The sequence below is a fragment of the Taeniopygia guttata genome, chromosome 29 (genome assembly GCF_048771995.1).
Source record: "Taeniopygia guttata chromosome 29, bTaeGut7.mat, whole genome shotgun sequence".
In the NCBI taxonomy this organism is placed as follows: Eukaryota; Metazoa; Chordata; class Aves; order Passeriformes; family Estrildidae; genus Taeniopygia; species Taeniopygia guttata.
In genome coordinates, this window is record NC_133054.1 from 4,409,180 (window position 1) to 4,432,798 (window position 23,619).

The following is a 23,619-nucleotide window of genomic DNA, read 5'->3' on the forward strand; positions in this document are numbered from 1 at the left end:
TTCCTTCACAGGAGTCTTTTATTAAAACTGGGTGACGTCTACAAGGATACAGTACAAAAAAAAAAAAAAAAAAAAATTGGTCCATGGAAAAAACCGTAATATTCAGTTAAGAAGAGCAGTTACTCTGCAACAGCTACGTTTGCCTATGTAGGACTCAGCATCCCTCCTGTGGGAGTACCCTGAGGAGTCAGGGGCTGCTTCTCCAGCACCAAGACCTTCATCTCAGTACCACCAGAGGAGCATTTCAGAAGGGCAAAGGAGAGGGGGAGTCGAGAGTCTATTACTCACAGACATGTAGTAACACAGACACAAGGAGTAGTAGGGCCACCCAGGTGCTCCATCTCACGGCAGCCTCCCCAGCCACACTGAACTGGATGAGTGCTCATCAGTAACATGATCCTGCAGCTATTCCAAGAGTCAGACCAACTTGTGAGTCCATTTGCATTATAGTCCCGAGCACAAACACTGGGATTGGAGTGAAGAGGAGCTATTTCATTCTCCTAAGCCTGACCACCAGTACCTCATTCCAGGAGGAGGCATCAGGGCTGCTACTCCTCACAGTGGAGAAAATCCATTTGTACATTCCTGAACCATGCTGGGCCCTATGGCAGCCCCACAGCCTAAAACTTGACTAAAAACCACAGGAGCTTCAGCATGGAAACACCTGCTAACTCACATATGCTTGGAAAAATGTCCATTTCCAAGAACTGTCCTGTTCTTGGACCCTAGGACCCACAAGAAGGACCCTCTGGTCCCCAGTGACACAGGACAACTGTCCTGAAGGAATGAGCCTACAACAGTGTCCCTACAGAATTCCAGGCAGCTGCTCCATCTCCTCTCCCTGCTTCAGGGAAAACAAGCAGCCACGTGGTTGGCTGAACCCACTTGTAGGTGTTTGAAGCGCAGAGCGCTGCATCACTCCAACGCTTCCACATCCCTGCAGGAAGCCAAGGCCTTGTCTCCCTGTGATCCCAGCCTAGGACAGTCCGTCACGGAACACGAAGGGAATGTGGCAGGGGAGAAGGGAGAAGGGAAGAAGCAATTCTCTACACAGTTCAGTAACTTCCTCAAGGAGGAGAGTGACCTATGAGGCAGCCCAGTGCAGCAGCACCCTCTGAGGAGGGGGTGAGGGCAGGGAGGTATGTCAGCTCATGGCATCCTGCCCACAACAGCGCCTGGCACGGGCTGTAAAATGTGGCAGGGAAGAGCCCAGCCACACCTTAAAGCAGAGCCAGGCTTCAGAGCCAGCTCTGAGTGCCCAGCCAGATGCTGGCTGGGGAGGAATGGGCTGAGAGAAGGCTCTGAGTCACTCTGGCTACCGGGGACACTACGGACAGTGCAGAGTCACGGGGATGCTTGTGGAAGCCTTGGGACTGACAAGGCAACAGTCAGGAAGAAAACCAGGTAGAAATGTGTGCTCATTGGAGCCTGTCTGCTCGCCCCAGGTGTCCTGGGCTTGCCCCTGCAGGGACAACGCCAGGATGAATAACGTGGGCCTCGCTGCCAGAGTGGGATTCGGTGAACTGGAACAGTGAGCTCTGCAGCTCTGTCTCCACAAACAGCTGTGATGCTTCTGCCTGGGGAGGAGCAGAGCAGCCTATGTGTTCCGGATCCCCAGGGCCTGCTCCAGTTCCTGCCGTCTCTGCTGCACCTGCAAGAGGAGCCGAGTTGCAGCATTAACACCCTCGGGCGGTGCAGCACCAGAGCACCCAGTTAACACACAGGAGCCAGCTGGGAAAGGGCGAGCTCAAACTGGGACCTAGGTGCAACTGCTACCTTCCCCCAGCACTGTGTGCCCCAAGGAGTGACAGGCATGGAGAGGAACCCCTGCCTGGGGACACTCACCTTGGAGTAGAAGTATCGGCACACGGCTTCCTGCGCCCACGGTTGGAAGTAGAACTCGGCCCTGCGCTCCTCCTCAGGATTCCCAACGACATCAGTCATTGTCTGGGAGCACAAAGGCACAACAGCTCAGCGAGTGCAAAAGCTCTGGCTGTGCCGAGCAAACCCACCCCCTTCCCCTTCCTCACAGACATCTCAGTGCGCTCAGGTCAGCTTCTTATGCTTGACTCAAATCCTAGCCTCAATTTCTGAGGAGGAAATTGTCTCCTTCTCTCTGTGGGAGCTCATTCTAATGAGGGAAGCGTGTGAACTGGACCACCCTCCACACAAGACAAAGCTTTTACCTTCAAATCCCGGCACTGGGACTGGAGCCAGTCGTTGATGAAGCCCTGAGGATCTCGGGCAAAGCTCAGCATGAATTCACGCTGTGTCTTCAGCTGGTTGATGGTCTCAATTGTTTCATGGATCTGAAGGACACAAACACAGAATGGAACTGCTGAACGAGGGAGAAGTCAGAAACATCAAGGGATCCAACAATGAAGGAAAATTCTTACACTCTCTAGTTAACTTATACTTACCTTAAACTGGATGTTCAGCTCCCAGTTCCCTGCTCGCTAAATATTACCAATTTTCCCATAGACCAGTTGCTTTAAAAATCACATTTCCAGGTACAGCCACGTTTGTAAACACGCCTCATCCCACTGCATCTTTTAAACAACAGAGCACTCCTATCCTTTGTCCAGAGACACATCCCTGCCCAGCAACAAGGAGAGAAGACCTGAAGGAGCTTTTCCTACCTTGTTATCCAGAGCAGCAATTTCCTGTTGACTGGCTGTGGAGAGCAGAAAGGAATTCATCTGAGTTTTCAGGGTATCGTCCACCTCCACATCAATGTCATAGCAGGCTGTCTTCTTCTGGTCATTTGGGTCAACACTGGGGACATCCACAAGAAACCAAAATCAGGGAGTAGCTCCAGAAAGAAGGCAAAATCTGGGACCAGTTCAAGAAAGCAGCAAATGCAACTCCTCTGGGATGCTGCAGCTAATGGACTGCAGGCAGGGACAGGGAAAAGCCATGCCACTGTCAGCCTCAGCCCTAAAAGCAGCTAAAGCCCACCAGTTGCTTTGCAGCAAAAAAAAAAATGAGTGCTCCAAGAAGGTTTCTGTCCACAGCAGAGATGCGGGAGTGCCTTTGGAAGAGGGATGTGGTAATAAGAGAGGCAGCTGCTCTTGTACAAAGGAACAGTGACAGGCAACATGGGAACTGCTGCTGAAAATCAGGACATATCACATCGTCCTCCCATGCCAGCCTCATCCATCCCACCCTCCCACTCCCTCCTGGAAACAGGAACTCACGTGGAGCAGCCTCACCTGATCACATGATTGATGATGATTGGTTCAGGGGGCATCAGCAAGGCATGAAGCCTTTGTGGGATCTCAGAGAACTTCATCCGCTGCGACTCGAATATCTGTGACAGAGACAGGGCTGAGGGAGGAGCAGGGGCTCGCTGCAGCCACTCCCAGCTGCCCATGCTGGAAACTGATCCAGCTGCTGCTGTTCCTGCCCTGCCATTGCTCACCTGCTGCAGGTACTTGTCACAGATGACAAACTCCCGCTCGTGGGGGTCCTGCAGCTTGTGGGTCTTGATGTACTGCCACAGGGCCTGGATGATCACGGGCCGGGTCTGGGTGTGGATGCCCAGGAGCCGAGCCAGGCGTGGATCCAGTTTGAACTGGGGAGGCTGAACAAAGAGAGGTGACGCAGGTGAGACACAGGTAGAGGTGCATGCCCAGCTGCTCCCAGCATGAAATCATGCAATGGTTTGGGTTGGGAAGGACCTTAAAGAAATCTCATTCCACCCCCTGCCATGGGCAGGGGCACCTTCCACTATCCCAGGGTACTCCAAGCCCTGTCCAACCTGGCACTGGGAACTTCCAGGGATCCAGGGGCAGCCACAGCTTCCCTGGGCAGCTGTGCCAGGGGCTCCCCACCCCTACAGGGAGGAATTTTTCCCTACTATGCTACCTGGTAATCCAGCATCAGCAGGACAGTGCAGCGCACGTTCACATCCCCCGGCCTCTTCACCTGGAAGCCATCTGTCTCCTGAGTCGTAGCAGTCCTGTGCCACTGGAACATGAGAGGGAATTCAGAAGCCCCCCCAAACATGATTTCCATGCTCCTGCTGCTGGGCACCCAAAAAGGCTTTGCCAGTAAATCCCACCCCACTAGAGAAAGCTCCAATTCTTCCTACTTAAGAGTCTGAAACAAGAGTCAATACATTTGTTCTGACCTTCAGCAAGTGAGAGGAAAAGCCAAAGTGAGAATTCAAGAGCTCCTGGCTCCCAGGAGCCTCAAGGATTCCCACCTCCCAAGTTATAAATGACACACAAACCCCACCTGCTGAAACACCAACCCACTTTTAGAGGAAACACAGCAAAAAGCAGCTCACCTCTACTAGGTGATTGTCAGGGCCATACAGGTCTTTATCAAGTTCAATGACCAGAGATTTAAAGAAGGACGAAAATTTCCTTTTCTGCTTGGTGGCATCATATTTGGACAGAGCAGACTGCAAGCAACATAGGGAGGAAGAGGGTTAGGGCAGCAAGTCTCAGCACTCAAGCACAGCCACCGTGCACAACAGCTCCTGTAAGTTCTGAACACCTGAATTCACCAACGTGTGCTCAAAAATCAAGTTTCCAAGTCAGAAAGGGAAAGACTGGAGTTAAAGATGAGCTCGCAGGAGTTAAACCCCTCAGCAGTTACGTACAATGCCAGTGCCCTGGTTCTCAGAGCTGGGGACACAAGTGCCACTGAGCTGCTCTCACCAGTGATTCTCACAACTCTAAGAACTTTGGACAACTCATGTCCTGCCATGGGGACACCCATCGGTCTCCAAGCTGGGCTCTCGGTCTCGTCACCATCAGACTCCTTGGAAAACAGAGATGAAGGAGGATATCAAGCCCCAGCTGTGCTCTCAGACACTGGGAAACTGGTTTCATTGCCAACTCCACATCCACAGTGTCCTCTGAGGATGGGCACTTCCCACTTACATCCTCCAACAGCCGTCCTTCCACCCGAAGCTCCCAGGAGGCGACGGTTCCTTCGCCGTCCTCCGCGTCCGACTTGGCGGGGTTGAAGGTGTTGGAGATAAAAATACGCAGCTTTCGCTTTTGCTAGGAGAAAAAGCATCAGCTCAGAGTTAATCCTCCTGCACAGGGCCAGCTGTCCTGCACAGTCTTTGCTACAACTGAGCTCAGTGTTTTCAGCTGCCTCGCATTCCCCCTCTCCTGGAGCACACAGCGAGGACAGAGGTGCTGCTGGTCCCAGTCTGTTACCCTGATTTTTAAAAGTGTTAAGTTTTCTTTTATAGTTCTTTTGAAAGTTTTAAAGTTCTCATAAAACTTCTTTAACCTTATGATAATGTTTACATATTTCTACTGGAGTTCTCACACACTGTTCATGTAAATAATGATTGTTTTTCATTCTTCTTCGTGGGAAGAGAGAATTGATAGACTGTCAGTTTGACCAGTGTGGTTGGAGAAGTAGCAATTTCATCCTCCATCCACTGTCACTTTTAGAATTCTATATACTACGAGGTCAGAAATAAAATTAGCTCTTTTTCTCTTTTAAACTTACCAGGCTTCTGTGTACTCACGTCCAATAGCGACGCCAGTCCTTGGCTGTGTCCAGAACACTGGGACCTCTGATATGCCACATCAGAGGACACGACCCTTCAGTGCCCTCCTGCTGCCTGAACTCAGGAGCTTCCAAAGCCTGGAGACAGCCCACAGACTCCCCTTACCTTGATGGGACGTTTCAGAGCCTCCTGGATATCCAGGCGCTTCCTCATGATGGTCTGGTCCAGCTTCCTCTCGAAGGCCAGCAGGTCCATGTAGGCCTGGGATTCGGGCACGAGCTCACGGATCTGTGGCCAAGCAAGGATGGAAATGCCCACCAGCCCCCCAGGCTGCCTCACCTCCCCCCGAGCCCCTCCCCGTGCCCCACTCACCCGCTGCGGGAGGATTTTATCTGCCATCTTCTTCTTCTTGGCACTGACAGGGGAAAGAGGCAAAAGAGGTCTGAAAATGGGAATGGCTCTGGGCACAGGAACTCACAGACCTGCAGCACCGAGTGGACAAGGGCTCCCCAGTTAGCTGGGCCCTGCTCCAGTGTGGTTAACTGGTTATCTCAATGTTCCCCACCCCTCTGACCACAGGAACGGGAATTACATCTACTAAAAAACAGGCTGCCTCTGTTGGAAAGAGGGTTCATCCCTTGGGAAGGAGGACTTGACACAACATCCACACCAAGTGACCCTCCAGCCTCAATCAACTTTGGATTGCCTTTTCCAGGGACAGCATTTTAAATCCAGGACAAATTCCATTGTCACTGGGGCATCACATCAGGATGCAGACACGTGACATAAACTCAGCACTGCCCTGCCCAGCGTTGTTCTCCAATCCCAGGGAATGCACAAGGACCTGACAGGACCGTTCAGCACTGCAGGAGGGCCAGGAACTCCAGAATCCTTGAGATTGGAAAAGATTCATTCCAGACCCTTGACTCCCAAGCTGTACCTGATCCCCACCTTGTCACCAACCCAGAGCCCTCAGTGCCACGTCCATCATTCTTTGGAAACCTCCAGGGATGGGAACTCCACCACCTTCCTGGGCAGCCCCTTCCTTCCAAAGCCTGGCCATTTCCATGAAGAAATTCCTCCCGATTCCCACGACAGCCCAGGGGATGTTGTTGCTGCTGCTGCCCCAAGATACTCCCATTGTCCGGGATGTCCCCAGGAGCGGGAGATGTCCCCGTTAGCCCCGGGATGAGCCCTCTCCCGTGCCTTACTTGTGGTTGCGGTTGGGCACCGCCTGCGGCTGCACCTGCTGAAGCTGCTGCGGCGCCGGCCGCTTGCGAGCCTGGTCCAGCCCGGCCTGCGCCAGCGCGGGCCGCACCGCTGGGCTCCCTCCGTACCCGGGAGGCCCCATGGCCGGGCCCTGCGGCGCCAGGCGGCCGCCCGGCAGCATCCCGGGGCGCTGCGGAGAGAACAGACTCGGTCAGCGCCCGCCGCGCCCGGCCCCGGGCCCCGCCCCGCGCCGCCCCGCCTCACCGGGTAGGCGGCTCCGGGCAACGGCGAGCGGTACAGGCCCTGCCCCGGCGCCGGGCCCATGCGCACCGCCCCGCCCGGCGCTCCCGGGCCCAGCGCGGCCCCGGGCGTGGCCCCAGCGCCGCCGCCGCTCGCAGGCCCCGACTGAAACCCGGCCCGCGCCGCCATCTTGTCTCGCACAAAGGGAGCGGAACCGGAAACGGCCGCGCACGGTACGCGGAGCGCCGGGGAGGATCCGCCCGCGCCCGCCGCCGGCAGCGCCCCCTGCCGGAGGGGAGGGCCGAGCGGCGGGGATGGGGGGGCGATCTGGGGCCGTGAGGGGTGGGAGGCTCAGGGAAGGGATCGGGGTGGGAATGGGGACCCTGAGGGGTGGGACTGGGGGGCAGGTCCTGGGGGATCGGGGTGGGAACAGGGACCTTGAGGGGTGGGACTGGGGGGCAGGTCCTGGGGGATCAGGGAAGGCAATGGGGACCTGCAGGGGTGAGATTGGGGGTGCAGGAAGGGGGTCAGGGAAGGGAATGTGGACATTGAGGGGTGGGATTGGGGGTGCAGGATGGTCCCAAACACTGGGAAGGGTCGGGGGTGTCAGCCCCCACTCCCCAGCTGTGATTACAGCTCCTGTTCCCTGGTGCTGGAGCCTCCCTTGCTCCGGGGTTGTGCTCTGAGGGAGGTGGATGTGCCTTTCCCAGGCATGGAAGGCCCCGATGTGCAGGTGTGGCAGTGACATCCCTCACCTGAGCTCCCCCCTGTTACATTCAGGAGGGATTTCTCCATGGAAAGGGTGGTGAGGGGCTGCCCTGAGAGATGGGGGAGTCACCATCCCTGGAGATGTCCAGGGAACAGCTGGACATGGCACTCAGTTGAGATCAGTCACAGTGTGCACTTGGTGATCTTTTCCAGCCTGGGGATTCTTAGAGATGAAGTTTAGGGGGAAAACAAATGGCCACGGATGGGTACAGTTTGTGCAGGTTCAGGCAGAGCACCAGGAAAAGGATTCCTGTCTCCCCTGGGGTTCCTCGGGGAGCAGGAGGTTGGAGTTAAAGGACACTTTCTGCAAGTATTAACATTAAGTTCCTTTTCCCTGAAGCAGTTTCCTTTTCCTGTGCCCAGAGAGAAAAGGGACACAAATCCAGTCAGCATTAATCCATGGAAAAAGCCAAGTGTGCAATCACACCACGAGTATTAATTAAACACTTAATGATGAGCATCTGATGAGCACTGCCTCCAGCCTGGAGGTCCCAGCCCAGGGAGGATGTGGAGCTGCTGGAGCGAGTCAGGAGGAGGCACCAGGATGATGTGAGGGATGGAGCAGCTCTGCTGTGAGGAAAGACTGGGAGAATTGGGATTGTTCAGCCTGGAGAGGCTCCGGGGTGACCTCAGTGTGCCCTTCCTCCTTTCTCTTGTCTGGAGGGTTTGGTGGAACAGCTTTGGAAATGCCTCCCCTGCACCTGCTGGTGGCTCCATGGAAACTTTGGCAGCAGCCAGGGCTGTGGCATTGTCCCTCGGTGCCTGCTGTCACTGGCAGCCGGCGAGGGGAGATGGGGAATTCTGGCCTGCGACGGGAGCTGGTGGAATCTCGGGATCTCCACAGAGCCTGCGTGGGCTGGGTGTCTCCATGGGCTGAGTCTCCATGGATCCTGAACGGGCTGAAGGTCCCCAGATCTCCCCAGATCTCCAGAGACTCCCTAAATCCTGGTCAGGGTGAGACTAGCTGGATCCGAAAGAGCTTCAGATCCTGAACAGACTGAAGATCTCCAGATCCCAAACAGCCTGAAGCCCTGCATCCCCAACAGGCTGATGTCCCAGCCCACTCCTGCTGTCCCACGATGGAGCCTTGTGCCTGGAAAGAGCAGCTTCTGCACGTCCCATCCCGGTGGTACCTGCTGCATCCCACGGGAATTGCAGGGCTGCGCTGCCCCTGGGGCTCAGACAGCTCCCGGAGAGCCGCGCTGTGACAGATGGACGGGGTGACCTGCTCCCGGAGGGATTACAGCCCCCGGAGCCGGGGATGCCGCGGGGAGCGAGCGGGATGCGATTAATCGGGGTCATTAACGCCCTCCTGGCCCGCCCGTTCTCCTTCCAATCCCACCCCCTGCCCTTTGCAGCTCCAGCTCTGGCCGGGAAGCGCCAGAGCGGGGTGAGACTGTTCTCGTTGAGATGCAAAACTGCATTTCTGCCATTTCCAGGAGCCAGGGGACACGGTCGGAGCCAAGGGACTGGGGGAGGAGGGTGGGTGTGGGTGTGCGTTGGCATTTCAGCATTCCCTGCCCACTCCCACTCCCTATTACTCCATCTCCATGGAGTCCTGAGGGCTATTTCTGGATGCCCACTGTTGGATCTGCTCAGTTGTTACTACTGCTCTTTGTAGCTGGAAATTTTTAGGACAAAAGGTGTGTGTTTATATTTGGGTTGAGCTCCCAGGTGAAATTCCACCTGGTGACTCTTGTCGGACCTCAGGTGGGTCCCAAACCATGGAGGTCCTGGAGCTGTCAGGGCTTAACAGCTCAGTGAGTGTTAATTCTCCTATTCTCCTTTCCCTGTTCAGGAGCAGGAATCATTTCCCTCCTCCAGCCCTGTGTTCCTTGGGCTGAATTCCTTGGGAAGGCAGATGAGGCACCAGGAGCTCCCAGGAAAGGGATTCTCAGCTCTGCCCCAGGGCACACCCTGCTCATCAAGTCTGGCCCAAAGCTTTTTCCCCCCTTCCCTTTCCCTGAGCTCCAGGAGCATCCCGGGATGAGGCTGTCCCCACCTGCCTCCTCGGGGGAGCATTTCCAGCAGCTCAGCAAGAGAGAAAGGCTCGGCGTGGGGGAGTTATATCATTTATATCATTCTTTATATCATCGTTGTTAAGAGTAGCAGGTATTGATGTACAATGCATCTGTCATCTTATTGTGCTTCCTATGAAAATGTGTGTACATAGTACAGATACCGCAGAGAATTCCACACTTTATACATTTGAAGGCATTCAGAGATCAGTAACAGAAAAAAAAAAATGGCACAAGAACAAGGCCTAAATGCTACTGGATGGGTATCTACACTGGCATGATGCATATAGATATATATATTTATATGTACACATATATATATAGTCATATATATTATATATAAGAAATATAAAATGCCGATGACATAATAACAAAAAAGCATTTTCTTCAACAGGTGAGCCTCAAGGTCAAATCCCAGCCCCATCTTTAAAAGCTTGAATGGGAAAGAGAAAGAAAGAAAATAAATAAATGAAACGTGATGAAACATTAGGAGAAATCCATAAGAAAATTTATGGATGTGGCCGAGCCGTCGTCTTTGGGTGATCGCTGGATACAAAGGACTGACCCCCAGTTCCTAATTTTGGTCAGGAAGCAAATAATAAGAATAAAAATTACAAGAATAAAAACCAAAACTGCCGTTTAGAAAAAAAAAAAAATTACTAAAAAGACTTATTGCAAAAGCTCTTAAAGGTAAGTAGCACTTTGGGCCCAGGGAGGGCTCTGGCCTGGGGGCTGGAGGGACCCAGCGGGGACCCCGGAGGGGACTGGTGGGCACTGACAGGCCCAGGGGGCAGTGACCTGGTGGCCGTGGACCTCAGCCAGGGCAGGGCTGTGCCAGGGAGGGGCAGCACGGCGCTGGGAACCCACAGACACCCCAAACCCCCCTGGGCAGCGGCTGCCGGGGCTCAGCAGGGCTGGAGCTGTGGCCCCAGGGCCCCCTTGAACCCCGGGGGGGTTGGGGCTCTGGTGCCTTCCCAGCCATGGTGGTGCCAAGGGGGCATCCCCGGCTGGGGACAAATGGACCAGGGGTTTCCTTGTGCCTTTCTCCCAGAGGATGGCTGGGTTTGGGGTTCCCTGCAGACAGCAGGGACCGCAGGGCAGTGCTGGAACTGGCCAGGCTGCCCGGAGCCCAGGAGGGGTGGGTGGGGAGGGACAGTGCCCGGTGTTCTCAGAGCCGAGGTGGCACCTCCCAGCTGAGCCCCCTCCGGTGCTCCCAGGGCTGATCCGGGCTGATCCCGGGCTGATCCCGGGGCAGGGGCCAAGGAAGACGTTCTGGACAGGTGGAGGTGCCACGTCTTCATGCTGGGAGTGCCTGGGCGAGCCAGGGCTGTGGTCCCAGGGGACAGAGGCGCTCTCCGGGGACTCCCGGCCTGCTGCCCCATGCCGGGCACACCGGGGGCTCCCGATGCTCCCCCACCGGGCACAGGGGGCCCGGCAGGCACGGCCAAGGCATTGGAGTAGGATGAGCATGGAGATGACGGAGAACTGACGGACAGGGCTGTGGATGGAGACCGCGGCCGAACGGCTGCTTCTTCTTGGCTTCTGGGTTCTAGTTAAAAAGGCTGAGGGGAGCCAAGGGGGAGCCGGGGCAGGCCCGTGCCCTGGCCCGCTGTGCGTGTTGCTCCCGCTCCGTGGGACAGCCGGGCTGGAGCATCCTGGAGTCTCTGAAGGAGCAGGGCAGGCACAGAGCAGCTGCCGCGGGGGCTGCGCCAGGGTCTGGCTTTGCCCGACCCCACTGCCCGCCCCCAAATCCGAGGCCGTCGCTCTTGTCCGTGTCCCACCGTGCCAAGGAGCAAAGGCCCCCTAGATGTGTCTCTCCGCTGGCGCTGGCGGGGAGAAGGGCAGCTCTCGCAGGGCTTTGGTAGCTCAGGTTGTACATCCAGACGTCGGTTAGCAGGTGAAGTCCTCAAAGGTGCCCCGGGCCGGGTGGTGAGGTAGGATGTTGGCTGCGTACGTCATGCCTGCTGGGTGTCCCCGTATGCTTTCACAGGGATTCTGCAGGATAAATGGGATGTTGGAGCCGCTGCTTTCATCCAGGTCCTTGCAGAGACCCAGTGCCATCCCCCCACAGCCTCTCTGCCGGGGCCCTCTGCTCCTTTCCCAGGGGCTCCCCAAAACGGTGATTCCCCATTCCATGGCACCTCTGGGGCAGCCCCCAACTGCAGGAGGGGACAAGCAGGAGAGGACAGGCAGGAGGGGACCGTGCTGTGCCCCGCACTCACGTGGCGCTTCACGTCGTCCATGCTCAGCGCGACGCCCTTGTCTGGGTTGTTCCTCTTGTGGTTCTTGCGGCACTTGCCCCGCCGGCACAGCCGGTGTTTTATCACCTGCCAGAGCCACGTTTCAGCACCGTGGGGCTCATGGGTGGCCCTTCCCCACGTCCCACATGAGCACAGCCTTGGGATGGAGGAGACACTCACCTCATAGGCGTAGTCAAACAGCTCCAGCACTGTGAGGATGCTGGCCCCAATGAACAGCCCCATCTGCCCTCCAATGTCACCTGCAGAGGAGAGGGAAGCCATCAGGGTGGCCTGAGTGCAGAGTCAGGTGGCAGAGGGAGCAGAGAAAGGGCAGAACTTGTCACCGCTGTGACTGGTCCCTGGTTATGGCAGTGAGGTGCCCTGCTCCACATCTGTGCTGTCGGCACATCCCGGTGCCTTGGGAACAGGCCGTGGTGACGGGGCCAGCACAAGGCCACCTCGCTGGGGGACTCTGGCTGGAGACTGTCACAGGGCTCCCCACAGCCACCAACACTCACCCAGCAGACCTGCCACCTCATACGCTTTCTTCTGCTCGATCGTCTCATAGTTCAGGGCTTCAAAGAAGATATCCAGCACCAGGATGTTCTCCCTGTGCAGGAGAGAAGTGGCATCAGACTGAGGTTTGGGATGGGACCCCGGCCCCATCACCCCACAGTGCCTTACCCAATGTACTGCTCCGACTTGTTGTACTTCTTGGCCAGGTACTTGGCCGAGGCCTTGCTGGGGATCTTGACCATGGAGAGCTCTTTGCCGTAGCGGGTCATGTTGCAGGGCATCTCACAGATGCAGTATTCATTGTCCTTCTCCACCAGGAAATCTGTGCAGGGAGAGAGGGGGATGTCGAGATGGAGAAACCCGACACCGCGGCTCCGTCCCACCCACAGGGCCAGGCAGCCTCACCTAAGGCCGGGTCCGCGCACTCCTTGTACTGCTCCGGGGTGCAGTAAGGGGCATCGCCTGGGGAGACACAGAGCACATTTTCCAGGTGGGACCACACTGGAGGGCTGGGCTGGGGCCAGGCCAGGCACGGGGCTCACCTGGCATGTGCACCATGCGGCAGTTGCAGTTCTCCACCAGGTAGCGGGTCTCGCAGTCGATCCGGCAGGCCGTGATGCTGTAGGTGTCGTAGAACTCCGAGTCACCCGCCACGGCCTTGCAGTCACCCCAGGGAGGCGGCAGGTAGATGAGCTGGAAGGGGAAAGAAGCCAGGAGTGAGGAGAGAACCCCCCTCAGTGTGGCAGGGGACAGACACCCTCGTGGCACTGTTCCCCAGGACCGGGTCCTCCCCTCCATCCGGCGTGGGGACAGGGGCACAGAGAGGAGACTCTGCTCCTGCAGTGCAGGCTGGGAGGGACGTCCCACACCTGCCCAGTTCCTACCCGCTGCTCCTGGCAGGACACGAAGGTCTGGAAGCCAGGAGCCACCCCGAAGCCCAGCTGGTCGATCAGCGGGGGCTCGTCCTGGCTGTGGATCTGCACCTTGATCCCAGCTTCGAACGAGGTCTCATCTGTGGCAGAGAGAAGTGAGGTGAGCACAGCACTAGCCCTGCTGTAAGGGGCTGTGCTGAGCCTGCTGTGAGAGGGACCACATCTTCTGCCTCCCATACTTCCCCTGGGCCAAGTCATTCATCCACATGTCCATCCATCTGTCCCTCTGTTTGCTGCACCATGTCCTTGCCCTGCTCCACAACCAGGAGCGTGGCAGGGAAAGTATTTGACTCTATTTATAAACAAGTGATGGCTGCGTGTCTAAACGATGGGGAGTTGCCATGGCAAAGAGCAAAGACAAAAAGGAAAAGGGAAAGAAAAGACCAGAAGAGATGAGAAATGGAAGGAGGGAAGAGAAGGGAGCCTCAGGGATGTGGATCTGTGGTCTGGAGAGCTGGGAAGGGACTGGGGAGGTGGAAAGGGGCTGGGGAGGTGAGTAGGGGCTGGGCAGCACCCCAGGAGCTGCTGGTGTCTGAGTGGGCCCACTGGGGCAGTGGGTTACCTGTTTCCCCCCACACTGGCAGGTACTCGTCCTGCTGGATGTCCAGCATGATCTCCAGGCCGTTGCCAGTGCCCCCCTTCATGGTTATGAGCCGGGGCTTCCCGTCCTGCCCCGCATTGAAGGTGTAGCACTTCCCATAGCGGGTAAAGACCTGCAGGAGAGGACACAGGGCTGAGGCTGAGGCCCTGACGTGTGCAGCCACAGCACAGAGCCAGGAGAGCATCCCCAACCCCAAAACTCAGCCATCCCAGCCTGGGCATGGTCTGAGCCAGGCTCCTGACCCACAGCATCTCTCAGTGTTGGAACTGCTCATCTTGGCCCTGGTGGAGGAGATGTTCCCACAGGGATGGATTCGGAAGGGACACTGCAGATTTACAGAGAGCCCACGGCAGCTGTGGCTCCCCAAGGTGGTGGCACTCAGCCTGATGCCCTTCTCCAAGCCCTCCTCCATCCCTGCAGAGGACAGGGCTGGACAGGATCCTGGACCCCCCCGTCCCTGCTCAGCCGTTCCAGCTCTCACCTCCGGCAGTCAGCATGGCCCCAAAACCACAGAGCTGCTGCCAGCCTGGGCAAGGGACATGTGAGGGCAGTGGCACCACATGGTGCCCCAGAGGCCCTGATGGCAGCAGGATGGAGGTGCCAGGCACTTCCACAGCAAGCACAGCCCCGGGGATACGCTCCATGTCCCACCAGAGCATGTCCACAGCCGGTGCCGTCCCCAGCTCTGGCAGATGGGGCTGAAATATCAGCCTGTCCCTGAGCAAGCTCCAGGGGCAGCATCACCTGCCTGATCTGGCACCGATCAGCGCCGGAGCTGCTCCCCGTGCCGGGCCACCCTGGGGTTACTCACCGGCGCAAAGTCCCCGGGGCCGCAGCGCTGGCCGCGGTAGCTGCAGCTCAGCAGCATGTCCTCCAGCCGGTGGCAAGTGCGGTTAAAAAACCCGTACAAATTTAGGGGCTCGTCCTCCTCCCAGGGGCCGGGCTGGGCCGGGGTGAAGCCCAGCTCCATCCCAGGCTCATAGTCCACCAGAGGGGCCAGGTAGAGCAAGTCCTCGTGGCTGAGCTGCGAGAGCCGCACACGGTTGATGTTGCAGAAGGTGACTGCGGGGAAGGTCATCTCGGGGCTGTCCTCCTCCCTGAGCAGCGTGACGTGGTGGTACTCCAGGTAGTAGGCGATGCGGTCGGCCACCTGGTAGAGGAAGACGGAGAGGGAGAGGAGGAATGCCAGCGCCCACAGTGCCTGCCGGGCACCCAGGCTGCCTTCCACGAAGATGTGGCTCAGCCCATGCAGGGTGCAGCTGCTGGCAAAGGCCACGAAGTCCGTGGCTGCTCCTGCGTCCTCCTCGTCCTCTTCATCCTCCTCCTGCCCATATAGGAACTCGTCTGCTTCATCTTCTCCCTTCGCAGTGGCTGCAGCATCTTCTGGTGCTTCCTCACTGGAGAAGGAGATGGTGCAGAATATCTGGAGAGGCATTACCCAGCCTGGGGGTCCCAGCTGTGGAAGTCCTGGCTCTGGTGTAGGGGTCTTGGCCTGTGCCCTGCTCCAGTCTGGGGTCTTCAGTCAGTTCCTTGGTGGAGAGGGGCTGGGGAGAGCAGGGGAGGAGGAAGGGGCAAGTTCAGAGAGGAGAAACGGAGAAGGGAAAGGGAGTGAGGCGAGCGGGAGTGAGGGAGAGAAGCAGAGGGATGCTCGGAGGGGCCGGAGCGAGGAGGGTATATCAGGAGCAGGAGGGGAGGAGGAGCGAGGGGCGGTTCCGAGGGCTCCCCAGGCCCCTCGGGACTGGCCGGCTCCGGCTGCCAGGACGGAGCAGAGACATCACCGGCTCCAGAAGCGCCGTGGGAGCTCCCAGTGCTGCCTGGGGGCCCGAGGGGCTGCCAGGCCGGGGGCACACGGTGTGTGCCGGTGTGCAGGTACCCGGTGCTGCATCCCCATGCCGTGCCCTCCATCCTTGAGTGGTCTGGCCCTGGCAGCCCAAGCAGCCGCTCCAGCCAGGCCCTCCCTGCTGGGTCCCCGGCTGTCTCCAGAGCCGCCATATGCCAGGCTCTCTGCACTCATCCCCAGGGCAGCTGGAGCCAGAGGTTTTCCCAAAATACCCGTGACACTGTCCTGGTTCAGTGGTGGTCCGAGTCGGGGGAAGGATGCTGTGGTGTCCTGCGATGCTCCTCCTGCCCTGGCAATGCCCATCCCTGCAGGCTCGTCCCCCTGTGCCGCAGGGCACCGGCGCGTGCACGTGAGAATCCAGCAAATCCAGCATTCCCAGTGGTGTGAGGTCTGTCCTCCTCCCAGCAGGGCTGGTCTTCGCAAGGTTTGGGTGCTGTCCAGGCAACGAGTCCTTCTGCAGAGCCCAGTCAGTGCTGGGCACATCACTTCATGCTTTGGATCCCAGTAGGGCACGGGGAGCCCCCTCTTCCCTCAAGGAACGGCCTCCAGGCCTTGTGCTGCTGAACCAGCCAGGCTGGGGGGTCCCAGGGAGCAGCTCTGGTGCAGGACGCTGGGATGGAGCCGCTGGGAGCACAGGTGTCTCCTCTCTGCACAGCGCAGCCCCTTCTCGTGGTTTGCTGCTTTCCTGTACTCAGCACTTCATAAAAGCATCCAGAGACCACAGAGCAATCTCCAGCCCCATCCCAGCACCGGGGGAGAATCTAAATCCAGCAGCACTTGGATGTGCAGGGGCTGGATGGGAGCTTTGGGCTGGTGCCTGGCTGGAAGAAGTTCACCCCAAGCCCTCAGTTCGGCTGCTGCATCTCCTTCCCTGCAGGGTTCCTGGACCCTGAGCACATCCCGGCACACATGGACACCACAAACTGGGAGAACAAATCCACCAGGAACTCAGAAAAATCTGATCTGATACCAGCACAATTATCTGAGATGCCTAGGCACGTGGTGCCAGTGGAACATGCTGGGGATCCCTGCCAGGGGCAGTGATCCATGATGTGACAGTGGGGTGTCCCATCCTGGGGCTCCCCGAGTTCAATATTCCCTTCAATCGGGCCCTTGTGAAAGAGGGACACTGCCAGATGTCACTTGGGGACCTGAGAGAAAGAGTGGATGACCTTGGGGACGAGCACCAGAGCCACGGGATGAAATTTCATCAGGCCAAGATCAAGGTTACACCCTTTGGGAGCATCCCAGAGAATCTGAGAGGAAAACTCTTCCTAGAAAAGAGTCAGGAAGGTGGATTGGGTGGCTGGGAGCCACCAGGACACGGGGCCAGGTCTCAGGTGCCCTGTGTCTTTGGTGGGGATGAGCTGCAGCTGCAGGGCAGGGCTGTAACAGCATCAGGAGGGGGTTTGGAAGAGTTGGGCTGGCTCAGCCCTGTGGGAACACTGGGCTGATCCCACACAAGCTGGCTCAGGATGCTTGGGACAGGGAGGAGCAGGCAGGAGCTCTCCGGGTTTGGGCTGGGATTTCTGCTGCTCCCAGCTCTGGCACTTGGTTCCTGTGCCACTGCTGTTAAGGGCAGAGGAAAAGGGAAAAGGAATTAAGGAATTGCAGGTTGAGGGGGCTGGTGAGCCCCGGCAGGGCTCGGACAGGTGAGCGGTGCTGCCGGCGGCCATCAGCCAGTCCCTGATGGTGCGAGCGAGAGGCGGATCCGCTCCCTCGGCGCGGAGAGGTTTAATGTGTCTTCTTGGGAGCGATTGCAGCAGGGAGAGAGAGGGAAAGATGCTGTAATGAAAACATTCCATCATCGACTGGGGCCATTAACCTGCTTCTCTCGGCTTAAACAGCTCGCGGGGTGCGCCGGGGCTGGTTCCCAGCAGCAGGGCCCGGCTCCGGTTACCGCCCCTGTCCCAGCGCCGACACCCGAGCCGGGGTGAAGGTGACCGGGGACAGCCGCAGCCCGGAGCACGGTGGCACCAGGACCAAGGGGAGCGCGTCCTGACCCCCAGACTGGGGACAAAGTGCGGCCGTGTGTTGCAGGCAGGGCGGTGCCGTCCTGGTTTGTGCAAGTTTTGGAGATGCTGGAGGAGTCCTTGGGCTCGTTCCAGCTCCTCCCTCGCCTGGGGTTATTTTTACCCTCTCTCAGGTAAAGCTTTGGCGGGGGCGAGGGACGGGGGATGCTATAATTAGCCGTGACATCAGCCCCCGTGGCGGGTGCTGGGGTGATGCCGCCACACCCGGGCCGGCGCTGGGACCGGGGATGCTCCGTGCCCTCCTCCCCGCCCCAGTGAGAGGTGTGGGATGGGAGGAGGAGATGCGTTTTTCCTGCCTCCAGCACCGTGTTTGGCCACTGTCCCGGGGCGGTTCGGCCCCGCTCGCTGCTCTGCAGCTCCTCACGGGCCTGGGAAAGGAGGTTTCCCGGAGCGGGGGAGCACGGAGGCGGCGGGGGGGAAGCGGGAGCGGGATTTGACGGCAGCAACAGCACATTTCACAGCCTGTCACGCTTTAATGGCAGAGGAGATCAAAGCCGGGATGGAGTTATTCATAGAGATAAACCAATCTCCGAGGAGGCGAGGAGAAAACAACATTGCAAGCTCTGTTATCCCAGGTCTCCGAGCCCCGGGGAGGCTGTCGCCGAAAGCGCCCCGGGAGCTGGACCCGCTCGGTTTTGTGACGGGCACTGCCCGTCCCTGCCAAAGACTGGCTGAGCCGAGGCTGAGCTGCCCACATCGTCCCTGGGGGTGCTCCGGAGGTCGGAGCTGGCTGCTAGGAAGGGATGGGATGAGGGGTGGGATGAGGCGGCCAAAGCAGCACGTGGGGGTGGACATTTGGGGCAGATGGAAACCCCACCGCTGGGCTGTCCTGCTCCCACCACACACCCGGCTGTGCAAACTGAAAGGGAGAAAAATTAGGTTTTCCAGTTGTCTGGGCCCAGGGATGTGCTTTGCAGCTCCCAGAGCTGCCAAGATGATGGTGGAGGCTCCGGGCGGGATGAGCCGCTCTGGGACAGCTCCAGTGCTGCAGATCCCTCCCTGACCCTGGCGAGAGCCAGAGCAGAGGCAGCCAAGCAAGGTGGGATTGCCTGGGCAGGCGGGATCTGTGCCGGGACTAATCCTGCACCCCTTATCAGATGCTGCCACCTTGCCTCGGCTCGCTCTGCCAGCCAAGCCGGGCGCAGCTTGTGTTATCCAGCCCTTTATCCCCCAGATTAGACGCTTCACAGTGGATTAGCATGTCACATTCTAATGCAGAAAAATTGATGATTAAAAAGGAGTTTTTCCCTCTGTATTATTCCCCACCTCCGCCTCCTCTCCACCCAGTCCCTGCAGGGCCACCAGCCCCAGCCGCGGGCACCGCTGATGCCGTGGCGCTGGGTGATACCAGAATCGCGTCCCTGGATCAAACGGGATGGGAAACAGGAAACCAAAGGTGCCTTTTCCACGCTGCATCCCGGCTGCTTCAAGTGGCAGGGTCCGGTACTCCAGGTGCCCGTGCCATTCCAGCCCCGCGTTCCCAGATGCAGACTCAGCACCTGCAGCACAGGACTTTAATAAAAAGCACATTATAGTGAGTAATGTGCTAAGTGAACTTCATTAGAGAGCCAGGGCCTCCCTGGATCCCATTGCTTCATATGATTTCATATCAGATGAGCCTTATCTCCTCTCCAAACGCTTCCATTTAAACTCTATTAATCTCTCAAAGCTTTCCTGGGCGAGCTCTTCCCAGCCAGCCCTGCTGGGTGTCGGTTCTGCTGCCCTGGGGACTGAGGCCACCTGCAGCCACACTGGCTGGGGGTCTCGGGGGGCTCAGCTGGGACCCCCTGCAGCTCCGTGGGTGAGGGTTTTGGGGGACTCAGCCAGGGCTCCATGGGCAGTCCAGAGTGTCCCTGGAGCCTTGGCGGTGATCCGCCGTGACGGCTCTGCAGCCGCCGCATCCTCCTGCCCAGGATCTGTTTACGCTCCTATAATTGAACCTGTTTGTACTGCTGAGAGGTTCACGGTGATTTACCCACTGGCAGTGTCCCTTTGTGCTGTGCAGGGGTCACCAGGACTCTGCCAGGACCCGGAGGACGCTGCCGAGGTGTCGCTAATTCCCGCGCATCCGGGATTATTTCTGCGGACCCTTATCCCAACGCCTTCCTGTGTTTCCTGCCGATCACGAATCACCCGTGAGCAGGTTGCGATTTTTTCCGACATCCTTCACAATCGCTCAGACAGTTCATGCAGGCAGATTTGAGCCGGCAGTTTTATTGGACGGGGGAAAAGCCCACGGTGTTCCGGTCTGGTTTCCTTGCTGTGCTCGCTCCGGCTCCGCACGTATCACGCTTTTCCAATCTAATCTGATCCAAGCAGAGCAGTCACACAGCCCTGGCATGTGGTGGCTCTGGAAGGGTCTCCCTGTCCCTGCCAGGAGAGCAGGGGTTTAAAATCCCTGATAAATCACAGAGTGGGTGGGAACACCCTGCCCCAGCTCTGTCCTTGGGCTGAGAGCCTGGAGGAAAACATGCCAAATACTCCATATAGAAAAAAACCCTCCAAAAATAAATAATTAGTTATAATATCCAAGTGTCAGGCTGTATAAATAAATAAGAGCTGGTGAGGAGCTCCTTGAACCCTGGCTGCAGCAGGAATTGCAACGCTGCCACAGGAGCCCCAGCCAAGCTCCACAGGCGATAAAACACAGGTGGCTCTAAACAGCCAGAGAAATGAAACTGAGGCAAAAAGGCCATGAGACAGTTAATTTCCTGGTTGCCCTGTGGAGATCTGTGGCTTCAGAGGCTCAGGGGATCTGCCCCCTCCAGCCTGGCTTCTTCCCACATGGTATCAGGGAGAGAGGGAAAATGGCACCAGGAGGTTCTTGGGCAGGTCCTTTGGAACCCTTAGAGAGCTCCTTGCTATTGCCCAGCCTGGGGCTGAGAAAACACCAAAGGGAAGCTGAGGGGAACAGCTTGGAACCCCTCATCTGCTGGTGTTGTCCAGGGCTGTGCTTCCAGCCTGTGGATCCCTTGGGACACACATGCTCTGTCCTCAGCCTTGAAGTCCTCACCACCATTACAGTTGGATACCACTCGAAAACCTCCTCATCTCCTCCAGCAGCCACAGATGCCATTACAGCTTATTAATAAACATTAATAATTCATTTGTTAATGAGTCTTTATGTGCAAAGGTATTGCAAGAGGAATAGGATTGGGCAGAGGTGAAGCTGAGATGCTCTGAGCTCTTGGCATGATACCTCTGGGTGTGTGCCATGCCTCTGGCTGTGGGGGGCCCCTCCGGGTGTGCAAAGTGCTTTGGGGTGCGACATCTCCACGTGTGCAAGGAGATATTTGTGTGTGGGACCCCTCTGGGTGTGGGCAGAGCTTTGGGGGTGTGGGGGAGCTGCTGGGGCTGGGCATGGCCCCTGGGCAGAGCAGGCACTAAATGACACCAGCTGAGCCTGACCCTGATCCTGCCAGTCCTTCCCCTCTAATCCCACCTGAGGTTCAGGTGCTGGATGCACCACTCACAGCTCTGATGAAGTGGCTGTGGGGTGCAGGCACGTGGTGGCCTCTCATCCTTCTTGTTCCCGATCCTCCTCTGCCCCACCTTGGCCAAGATCAGTCGTGGTGGGCTCAGTGGTGCTGGTCTGGCAGCACTGGGGCCGTGCTGTCTCTGTCCAGCCGCAGAGGGAGAGCGAAGAGCAGGCGGCTTCCCACAAGAGCTCCCATCCACCTTCATGTCACTGTGGGGTGAGCAAAGCCACAAACAGCCCAGGGCTCCCCTGTTCTGCCTGACCAGGTCTGGGAATGTTTGGGTGAAGCTGGGACACAGGAGGCAGCTGAGGAGCAGCGCCTGCCCGAGGGCGAAACAGCTCACGGCTGCTTTCCGGATGATTTTCTTTGAGCAAAATACAGTGATACGGGAAAATCTCGGAGCTGCCAAGCAGATAACAGAGTTGGGGCACTCCCAACCCGCTGCACTTCCAGGGAGAGCCAAGTCACCACCAGCAAACAGCTGCGGTCCCGTGCGTGGCGGCTCCTCTGCTCCATCACCTCCGATTATCTCGCTGGGTTTGCTTGATTCGTCTGGAAAACTGGGCAACCTTGAGGGTCAAACCCTGCTGCTGTTCAGAGAGGTCGATGTGGGGAAGAACCCGGGCAGAGTTTGCCGATGACCCAGGTGAGGATGTTCAACCGGGCCCCTGGGGACACCACCGGGATGCCCGAGGTGAATCAGTGCTCAGAAACAACGGATACGTGCCAGCAGCTTCCAACACTTATAAGTTATTTAGGAGCCTGTATGCCGCTTTAAAAAGTGATTTGCATAAATCACTCGAGTGTCTTACAGAATTTGGAAATGCACCGGCTCCACTGGGGACCGTGGTGAGATCTGCTGGGGCTCGGAATGCTGCTGGGAACCAGCCCCAAACCAAGATGGGGCTGTCAGGGGCCAGTGGCCGTGCCTGCTGCCCACATGCTGTCCCCAAGTTGTTTTTCCAGAGCCAGATGGACCCATGCGGTTTGTTTATTAACTGTCAAAAGCTCCAGGAAATGTCTGGGTATCAGTAATTCCCGCGCCCGGTCTCTCCAGCTGTGTTGGAGCTGCTTCTCACTCCGGCTCCGTGATTATCCACTAACGCTGCACCGCGGGGGAGCTCCGCTCGCTGCGGGGCTCTGGGCTTGTGACTGCCGTGAGGGGCCAACGGGGGGCCAGGGCTGGATTTGGGGTGCCCTGCAAGGGGCTGGGGCCTGGATCCCGCGGGGGTGGGAGCCAGGGAGGGCAGGGGAGCAGCAGCACCCCTGGCTGAGCACCCCTGAGCTACTGTGCCCATCCCTCCGAGATCCCACGGGTGCTGCAGGACACCCCAGGGCCCACCAACAGGGCAGGTTTGACCCACACAAGGGGTTTTTTTTTTCAGGGGGAGAAGCTATCATGTCCTCGGGGTGGCAGGAGCAGAGCTCCAACACCCCCCAGCTGGAGCGAGGTGGGCTGCGGGCTCAGCAGGGAGCCCAGGGGTGCAGAGAGGATTAGGGGGTGCAGAGGGGCACACATTGGGGTTTAGCAGAGTCTGGGGGGTGCAGCAGGACCCAGAGGTGTCTAGTGGGTTCACCAGGGTGCAGTGGGGTCAGAAGGAGGGTGAGGAGGCCCAGCAGGGAGCACTGGGGTGCTGTGGGGAAGAGGATCTGTTCTCCATCACACGAGCTCCTGCACTGCCCCAGAGATGGGGGGAAGGAGGAGAGGAGGAGTGTGGTTGGGGTTTGCTGGGACTGCTGCAGACCCTTCCTGCTCCCTCCCTGGCTCTCTCTCTGTGCACCCGGTGTTTCCAGGGCAGAGGATGCAGAATCCAATGCAAAAGGCAGCGGCATGATCTCCACGTCAAACTCAATTCTCCCTAGTGCCAGCTCAGCCCTGGAGCCTCATGGAAACGGTCCAGAGGTCTTAATCCTCTCCAGCTCATCCAGGCTGTCCCATGCATGCTGCCCAGGGCTCTGGGCTCAGCCACCGTGCCCTGGAGCGGGCAGGGAGCTTGGGATGGGGCTCCCCCTGGCATGGGTTCACTGGGTGTGAGAAGGAAAAGCTGCAAATGCACATCGTGCCACCCCGGGCACAGCCACTCCTGTCCCCCCTGGCTGCACCGACCACCCAAAAGGCGCTTCCCAAGCACAGGGCGCCTTCCCGAGGCTTCATGCAGCCGCAATTCCCATCCCGGGGCGTGGAGAGGAAGCTCGCCCTCTGCGTTTCTCCTTTTCCCCTGGGATTTAGAGTGCAGAGAGAGGGCTCGGGGGCCTCTCCCGTG

The 23,619-nt window shown here is 58.0% G+C and overlaps 3 protein-coding genes and 1 long non-coding RNA gene across 4 annotated transcripts in view; 1 reads left to right on the forward strand and 3 right to left on the reverse strand.

Moving 5' to 3' along the window:
* Positions 1-7,117, reverse strand: SMARCD1 (SWI/SNF related BAF chromatin remodeling complex subunit D1). Its single transcript, XM_072919576.1, has 13 exons — positions 6,953-7,117; positions 6,691-6,878; positions 5,852-5,894; positions 5,645-5,767; positions 4,893-5,015; positions 4,292-4,408; positions 3,868-3,969; positions 3,422-3,583; positions 3,213-3,310; positions 2,640-2,775; positions 2,187-2,309; positions 1,846-1,947; positions 1-1,651 (listed from the first exon to the last, which is right to left on the reverse strand). Exons 1-13 carry the CDS (start codon positions 7,115-7,117, stop codon positions 1,598-1,600), a joined length of 1,536 nt encoding a protein of 511 aa, XP_072775677.1. The 3' UTR covers positions 1-1,597.
* Positions 7,032-10,595, forward strand: LOC140680829 (uncharacterized). Its single transcript, XR_012052202.1, has 2 exons — positions 7,032-7,161; positions 8,037-10,595. It is a non-coding gene; the product is annotated as an uncharacterized lncRNA (long non-coding RNA).
* LOC140680820 (acid-sensing ion channel 1) overlaps positions 9,753-23,619 on the reverse strand; it is a 19,225-nt gene continuing 5,358 nt past the window's right edge. Inside the window, exons 5-13 of the mRNA XM_072919575.1 lie at positions 13,965-14,115; positions 13,355-13,482; positions 13,013-13,163; positions 12,876-12,932; positions 12,639-12,792; positions 12,473-12,564; positions 12,135-12,214; positions 11,937-12,041; positions 9,753-11,709 (exon numbers count right to left, since the gene is read on the reverse strand). Coding sequence (XP_072775676.1) covers positions 11,605-11,709; positions 11,937-12,041; positions 12,135-12,214; positions 12,473-12,564; positions 12,639-12,792; positions 12,876-12,932; positions 13,013-13,163; positions 13,355-13,482; positions 13,965-14,115 — 1,023 coding nt within the window. The 3' untranslated portion in view covers positions 9,753-11,604. The remainder of the gene's footprint in view (positions 11,710-11,936; positions 12,042-12,134; positions 12,215-12,472; positions 12,565-12,638; positions 12,793-12,875; positions 12,933-13,012; positions 13,164-13,354; positions 13,483-13,964; positions 14,116-23,619) is intronic.
* Positions 14,123-19,104, reverse strand: LOC140680826 (acid-sensing ion channel 1B-like). The gene has a single exon (XM_072919592.1). The coding sequence runs from the start codon at positions 15,436-15,438 to the stop codon at positions 14,767-14,769; it is 672 nt and encodes a 223-aa protein (XP_072775693.1). The 5' UTR covers positions 15,439-19,104; the 3' UTR covers positions 14,123-14,766.

Coding starts and splice junctions, on each gene's coding strand:
- LOC140680826 (XM_072919592.1), bottom strand. CDS start 15,438: ATGCCTCTCCAGATATTCTGCACCATCTCCTTCTCCAGTGAGGAAGCA.
- SMARCD1 (XM_072919576.1), bottom strand. CDS start 7,117: ATGGCGGCGCGGGCCGGGTTTCAGTCGGGGCCTGCGAGCGGCGGCGGC. Junction 4,409..4,892: donor AAGGACGGCTGTTGGAGGAT/GTAAGTGGGAAG, acceptor TGTTGCTTGCAG/TCTGCTCTGTCCAAATATGA. Junction 3,970..4,291: donor CTGACAATCACCTAGTAGAG/GTGAGCTGCTTT, acceptor CTCATGTTCCAG/TGGCACAGGACTGCTACGAC.